Here is a 7,390-nt window from a genome sequence, read left to right as displayed (position 1 = left end):
GGTCGCCCAGCTCCCCAATTGCTCTGGTGGAGTCCACAGTCCCAGCAGGTGAACACCACCCCTGTGCATCTCCCACTTTGTCTTTTTCCCCCCAGCGACCTCAAGGATCCAGGTCTATTCTGCTGCTGCTCTGTGCTCTGTCCTCCCTGCCTCAGTAGGGGAGGGAGCTGCTGATCTGGCTCTCTTCCAAAGATCCTGTGGCAAGCACTGGGCTGGGGGCTGCAGCAGCTCTGGTCCCCGTGCTGGTCCCAGGGATCTTACTGTCCCCACACAATCTCCTTACTGTCTGTTTTTCAATGTCCTCTAAAATTTTGGCCTCCACACTTCATATAAGCTGGGATTTCATTGGCTGTACACTCTGTTCCTCAGAAGATCTGCTAGGTGTTCCAGCTGAGCGCAGGGGGAAGTGGGCTCTGCTCCCACCTACCTCACCACCATCTTCCCCTAATGTTTCCTGCATGTACCGTGCTAAGCACTTTATAAGCACTCCCTCAGTCCTCATTACAACCCCAAGAGATGTACCAAGTGAGGAACCAAACTTGGTCTCTCAACTCTACTTCAAAAAATTTCAAGCATATAAGACAATCGCAAATATTACAATGAATATCCATGTGTCTTTCATGTGAATTCACCATCCGTCAATATTTGCTGCATTTGGTGTGTGTCAAGCACCTGTCTGTCTGCGTGTCACACAAACACAACACCTGCTTTTCTTCTGAACGATCTGAAAGGAAGTTGCAGACCTTAGGATACTCTCCCAACATTGTATTTAATTGCCATGGCTCTTGGTTTCCTTTAATCTAGAACAATCCTTTTAAAAAATACGTTGACATTTTTTTAGAGTACTGTAGATGTCTTTCAGAATTCCACAACATGGAATTGTTCCTAATTTGAGTCGATTCAAATATTTTTGGAATAATGGTAGGCAGATGGATTTCGGGTCCTTCCTGTTGCATGTCATTGAGAGGCACATGTGAGTTGTCCCCCCACTGGAGAAATGAAATCTATCACTTGATCCAGATGGTACCCCCACACCTCTCCATTTTAACGGCAGCTTTCCCCTGAAGCTCAAAGAGCTGAAGCTCCCCTCAGAGCTCACAATGCTGGGGTCAGGGTTAACTCAGATCTGCGAGGCCTCATAGGCTGTGCTCCTGATGACTTCATCGCATGACTTCATCCCATGACATCTCTTTCAAACATGCTCATTTTATTTATTTTTTAAAGGGGGGAGAGGGCCAAATTATTATGTAAAAATTTGATTACAACAGATTTTGTTGGCATTAAACTTAGAGGTATTTTAAGTGTGAATATGGATATAAACCAAAAACCAGAAACGACATTTGGTAGACATGAGAAGTGTTCCAGTAATTACAGATCTGAAGGCAGAAAGCAATTTAGAATATGCTACTGGAAAAGACACCGGCATTCAGGCTGCCTGTCACACTTTATTCAGATGGCCTGTGATCTGAGAAGAGGGCCGGTCTGCACCCAGAAGAACTGTCTTGTCTTTTCTTTCCAGGCCAATGTTTTTATAGCAGGGAATAAACAATATGTGGTAAGGGGTTTTGAAATTCAGGGAGGATTAGGTAGAAGAAACTGCAACGTTCCTGTCCTGGGCAGTTAACTGTTCCCAGGGAAGGGCGGTCATCTATCTCTCCCTGGAACACAAAGGCCCAGATGCCTCCACTTGTCCCCAGGCGGTAATCTTTAGCAGTGCCCCAGGAGGTCAGCTATTTTCCCAGGAGCCAGGGTGGCCCTTATCTGTAGGTTCTGAAACAAAAGCTTTAACATACACATTACTTACTAGGCTTATAACTATTTACCTTAAACTAAAATTTTCCAGCTCGTAAGTCCCCTATCAATGACTTTACACCACTTCATCCCATGCCATCATTCTCAAACATGTTCGTTTTATTTATTTTTATAGGGGGGGAAGAGGGCTAAATTATTATTATTTAAAAATTGGATTACAACAGATTTTGTTGGCATTAAGCTTAGAGGTATTTTAAGTTTGAATGTGGATATAAATAAAAAACCAGAAAGGACATTTGGTAAAAACATGAGAAGTATTCCAGTAATTACAGATTTGAAGGCAGAAAGCAATTTAGAGAAACAGACAAACCCCGTCTTTAGAATGATTCTGCCGCACATTGGAATGTCAGTAGCGCATCAGTAAACTGTTCACATTTAGGGTCTTCATCTTGAGATTCGACAGCTATTTCTTGAAAACTTTCTCAGTACTCTGTGCAAATAAATCGGTCTTCCACATGCCTTGGCACACACTTAAAATATCTCCATTGTGTATATACAAAACACCTACCATTTGGGCAAGGCAAAGTATGTACTTTCATAACCAAATTATAATGTACCTCTCAAATGTGAACAATATACACACAGTACATGGTATATATTATTTACAAAATAAAATGTAATACGAGCTGTAATTTTTTAAACTCATCTTTAGTTTGCACTTGTAGTTTGCAACAATAAAATTTCCATTTCTGACTAACATTCAAGAGTCCAGAAGTTTGGGGAAAAATATGTTTTACATACATACTGAAATCCAAGATCTAAGTTTGAACTTCTAGGCAAGTTTTTAAATATCTTGCTATCAATTCCCTATTTGGGTTGGTATTTTCAATACTGCTCCCCATCTAGTGACTGGATGGCTTTGGAAGAACACCAGGAGGACATGCATCACTAAACTGCCCCAGCGTAATTTTCCTTTTGGCTCACTCCAGTTAGAAATGCTGATTTCTTCAAATGCTTTTAAAAAAATGTTCTAAATATTTTTAAAAGGCTTTTTTCCCATCCTGCTTCTGAATTCTGTCAGACAAAACAGAATTCTGACAAAAGTTACTTTCATTTCTTTTTGTAGCAGTGGTCTTGGTTAGTGGTAAGTTACATCTGCTTTTTGTCTATTTATCTTTGGTTGTTCATACAAGTGCACGTTAGGAACAAGTTGCCCCTGGGGAATATCATTTTCTCTGATTTTCCTCTTTTCTAAGCAAGGGCTGGCCAGGCGCCACAGGAGGCAGTGGACCAGGAAAAAGACTCACTTCCTCGGGTGAGTTGGCAGGACCTGAGGCCTAGGCTGTGGCCCAGTCCCCGACTTCCAGCGCTGCGCTCCGCTCCGCTGGTTGAGCCCCGCCTGTTGCTGCCGGTGCTGACGAACCGCACTTTCTTCTTTTGCCGCTTCTTTGGGGAGGCCCGAGAGGTGTCCGGCGCCGGGCAGAGGTGACAGGGCGCCAGTCTGAGGGGTAAGACGTGGACTGTCCCCTTGGAGGTGAGGGAGGAAGAGGGTGGGGGCAGTGCCCGGGGGTCCTCAATCCGGGAGAAAGCGGCGGGGTGGGGTGGGGTGGGGTGGGGCGGGGCGGCGCATCAGCGGGAGGGCCCCGAAGTGACTGCGAGGGGAAAAGCCGGGGCGTGCTAAGCGGCAGCCGGGGACTAGAGGCTGCTGTGGCTCCAGCTGCGGGACCCAGATGAGGACCCAGCGCTGGGAGGAAAGTGGCTCCGCAGGAGGAGGAGCAAGTAGAGCTGGAGAGGCCGCCACCGCTCCGGGAGCTTGAGTGAGCGCGGACTGTGCGAGTTCGATTCATTGCTGTGTAACCCACCGCATGCGCAATTCTGTTACACATTTGTGTTGCCTTTATTTTTGCCCCCTAACAAGTAAATCTTGGTAGATGTTGCTCTTTCTTTAGGATAGCTTCCCCGAAGCGGAATTATTGGGAAAGAGGATGTGCACTCCTTAAAGGCTTTTAATACCAGAAAGTTGCGCCATTTTGCATACCCAGTAGCAGAGTGCAAGCTTGCAAATCCCTGCCAGGGCTTTTAACTTTTAAGCGTTTTGCCATTGCGACATGTCGGACAACTGATGAAGTTGAACTCGTATGTTTATTGGTTTGCATGGTATGAACAGCGGTTTTACAGGTCTCGTTTCTGTAATGATAGACTGTGTTTTCAGCTCCTTCTAACAAGAAGAAAACAAATCAAAGCATTGCCATTTCCTGGGGAAGAAGTTTACATAAGCTCCACAAGTCTTTTAGAGAAAGTCGTTTTCAGCCAAATTAGGAGCAGTTTCCTTTACATTAATTAACCTGGGAGCTCCAGAGTCCAAATGCTTCACCGGCAAAAGCAAACTGTTCCTAGAGAGCATTTGGTGCTGGGAGGGAAGGGTTGCAGGTTGGTAGACCACGGGGATTTGGCTCCTTAGTCAAGGATTACATACTAAAGCAAACAGTTGGCTGTCTTCCCCTGTGCTCTGGAACACGGTGGGGGAAATGCGCTCTGTTAGCCTGGTGAACATTGTTGCTCCGCATCGACCCAGCCTTGAACTGAATTGCTGCAAGTGAAGCGTCTTTAGACCCTATTAATTACCCCCCAACACACTGAAAATTACAGGGACTGCTCATAAGCCCTGTGCCTTCTTTTTAGGCTGTTCCAGAACCTGCTAACAGCACCTTCTCCACCCAAACTAATTACTAGTAATCACAGAGGTGAATGGAGAAAAGGCTCCTTGCCCTGTCCTGGCCCAGCTCCTTGACACTGGGGTTCATGATTAACAAATCAGGACCCACCCAATGAGGTGGCCTCCAGGGCCTGGTTTCCAGAGGCGGTGCTGGCCCTGCACAGTCTTCCTGAATGCCAGTCAGAGCTGAGGGAGGAGGCCACCCTGGACATTGGAGGCTTTGGAGGTGACAGGTGAGAGGACACGGGTGGAGGGACAGTGCTCGGGGTGTGGCCTGCAGCCCCAGGCCCTCCTGGCTCTCAGGGCAGGGCTGGTTTTGGTGTTTGGCTCTTATGCCACCTCAGCAGCCTAAAACGTTGCAGTCAAGGGGGAAGGAGCCTGTGCTGAAACCTACGCCTGGGAACACAGGGTTCCTGCAGTGTGTGGACCCTGGCAGAGGGACCAAAGGGTAGGGGACACATGCCCTCCCTGGCTGCTGCACAGTGTCACCCTGATACACCAAGAAGCTGAGAAGAGACAAGAGAAAAGGGCAGAGGGTGGAGGTGGAAGGTACTTTTTATACCAGAGCTTTGTATATGTTGTTCAGTCAAATTCTCAGAACAATCTCAGAAGGCAGGTTTTGATTTTATGCTGTGGTGCAGACCGAAAAACAGAGGCTTAGTGGGGTTAAGTGACATGCTCAAGGTCACACAGCAAGAGAGGAATGGAGCCACATCACATGCAGGTCTTTCTGACCCTGCCCCCTCTCCCATGGCTGTGGCGACTTCCTGCCAGGCAGAAGCACAAAGACAAGCCTGTGAGCAGGGTCTCTGGTGCCTGGGAGGTGGAAGAGATGGAGGTTCTCACACGGCTTCCTCTCTCTTCCCCAGGGCTGCCTGGAAGGGGTGCAGGTGCCTAGCTCTCTCTGGTGTTCTTTGAGATTCAGACACACAAGTCTCCATGGCTCCTTACCGCATCCGCAAATATCAGGAGAGCGACCGCCAACGTGTCCTGGACTTGTTCTCCCAGGGCATGATCCAGCACACCCCCACCGCTTTCCGCCACATCCTGAAGCTGCCTCGAACACTTGTGTTCTTGCTTGGGGTGCCCCTCACCCTATTCCTGGTCTCTGGGTCCTGGATCCTGGCCCTGGTGTCTGGCCTCACCCTCCTCGCTGCCTTGAGGTTCCTTGCCAAATACCCCTGGACTGAGTATGTGGCCCACAGTTTGCACACAGACATGTCTGACATCACCAAAACCTACCTCAGTGGGCCTGGCTCCTGCTTCTGGGTAGCTGAGTCTGAGGGGCAGGTGGTGGGCACAGTGGGAGCTCTGCCTGTGGAGAAGCCCACCCTGCAGAAGAAGCAGCTGGAGCTGCTTCACTTAAGTGTGTCCTTGGAGCACCGGGGCCAGGGGATAGCAAAAGCCCTGGTCAGGACTCTCCTTCAGTTTGCTCGGGACCAGGGCTACAGTGAGGTTGTGCTCAGCACCACCATGCTGCAGTACTCGGCCATAGCCCTCTACCAGAGCATGGGCTTCCAGAAGACGGGCCAGCACTTCCCTTCCATGTGTGGCAGACTACTCGCTATTTCTATATTTGATTTTACCTATCAGCTCCCTTCTGCTCAGGTCTCTCACGCACCATAGCAGAAAGGGGACCTGTCATCTGTAGCCTGGTGCACCTGTCAGGACAGGATGGGCCCTGTAGCAGTAACAAGCTGACTCTGAGTTCTCACTGTAACAATAAAAGCTTTTATTTGTAAACATCAAAGCCCCCGGGGGGTGGGGTGGGGGTGATTCTGCTCCTTTCCGTCTTTTTGGGTCATCACTGTTGCATTGATCTAGTGACACAAACGTTGCATAAAATCAATCACAAAAGCATAATAAACATTTACTCAGTTTGTGAGTGTGTGTGTCAGCCGTGTAGCCTGTGCTTGGCCGGGCAGCTCTTTTGGTTTGGCCTTATTCGCCTCGGGCGTGGTGGCTGGTTCGTGTGGCATGGTGTTGACTGAAGGACAGTGAGCGGGCTCTGTCCTGTTCCAGCAGGGTCATTCAGGCACGGTTCCAGGGTGATTGCAGATGAGCCAAAGTAAAGCAGAAACAAGTAAATGCTTCCTGAAGCCTTTGCAGGTCTCACACCTGCTAACATCCCAAGCTTGGCAAGAGGAAAGGGACCTGCGTCTTCAGTGGGAGGAGCTGAGGAGCCCTATGGCAGGGGGACTTGGAGAGGAGTGTGGCTGACTCCAGGTGGGAAGGGCTGGGGCCAGTGATGCCCTCCGTCTGCCTGGCCCCCAGCTGCTCTGCTGGAGGGGAAGAAGGCAGCCAGCGACAGAGTGTGGGATGTTGACTCCTGGGCTAGACCTGGAATTCCTGAGAGCCACATCCCACTGTCTGGGACCCTGTCACATGGCCCCCACTGGTCTGAAGGGAGGCTGGGAAACTCGTGTCCTGGAAGAGAAAGGGTAAGTTTCCCAGATCTGCCACCCCTGGGACCCCACGGCTGTCCCCAGATGCTCAGAGGTTTTCACAGATATCTCAGGCCCAACTGCCTCATCCCCTCAAGCCTGTGTCTGACCAACTCTGAGGCGGAGCTGGGGCCCAGGACTGGTGCGTGCAGCCCTGTGCACCCTTCCCAGCCTGCTCACCACCAGCATGGGTGTCCCACACGTGGTCTGGAGCCTCTCACCGGGTCCCCCACCCAGAGGCTACTTTCAGGAGCTGGAAATCCAGGTGCCCTCTCAGGTGGATCTTGTGACACACAGCAGTGTCTGTGCCCTGGTGTACTCTGCTCTGCCCCCTGCTGGGAGCTTAGGTCTCCTGCATGGTCAGCCAGGCCACAAACCTGGCCTCATTCTGCCACCTTGTGTAGGACTCAGCACATTACAGCTAAATGGAGCCCTCCAACCAAGTCCACAGGGCCGCTCCAACATTCCTATTTCTCTC

At 49.7% G+C, this 7,390-nt stretch overlaps 1 protein-coding gene and 1 pseudogene across 3 annotated transcripts; one reads left to right on the top strand and one right to left on the bottom strand.

Moving 5' to 3' along the window:
• Positions 1–2,411: 2,411 nt before the first annotated feature.
• Positions 2,412–3,086, bottom strand: LOC114498531 (annotated as a pseudogene).
• A 115-nt stretch (positions 3,087–3,201) lies between these two features.
• On the top strand, positions 3,202–6,353 carry LOC114500391 (putative N-acetyltransferase 8B). Of its 3 annotated transcripts, none has more exons than XM_036028150.1 (2): positions 3,202–3,260; positions 5,338–6,353. In XM_036028150.1, exon 2 carries the CDS (start codon positions 5,408–5,410, stop codon positions 6,092–6,094), a length of 687 nt encoding a protein of 228 aa, XP_035884043.1. In that variant the 5' UTR covers positions 3,202–3,260; positions 5,338–5,407; the 3' UTR covers positions 6,095–6,353. The 3 variants fall into 3 exon arrangements, with proteins under 3 accessions (XP_035884043.1, XP_035884044.1, XP_028372870.1); XM_036028151.1 differs by lacking the exon at positions 3,202–3,260 and adding an exon at positions 3,263–3,286; XM_028517069.2 differs by lacking the exon at positions 3,202–3,260 and adding an exon at positions 3,566–4,701.
• The last annotated feature ends 1,037 nt before the right edge of the window (positions 6,354–7,390 follow it).

This window comes from Phyllostomus discolor, chromosome 6 (genome assembly GCF_004126475.2).
Source record: "Phyllostomus discolor isolate MPI-MPIP mPhyDis1 chromosome 6, mPhyDis1.pri.v3, whole genome shotgun sequence".
NCBI classification, from domain to species: domain Eukaryota; kingdom Metazoa; phylum Chordata; class Mammalia; order Chiroptera; family Phyllostomidae; genus Phyllostomus; species Phyllostomus discolor.
This window is presented reverse-complemented; position numbering and strand designations above follow the sequence as displayed.

What these genes read in the sequence shown, in the direction of transcription:
- LOC114500391 (XM_036028150.1), top strand. Translation starts at nt 5,408, where the DNA reads ATGGCTCCTTACCGCATCCGCAAATATCAGGAGAGCGACCGCCAACGT.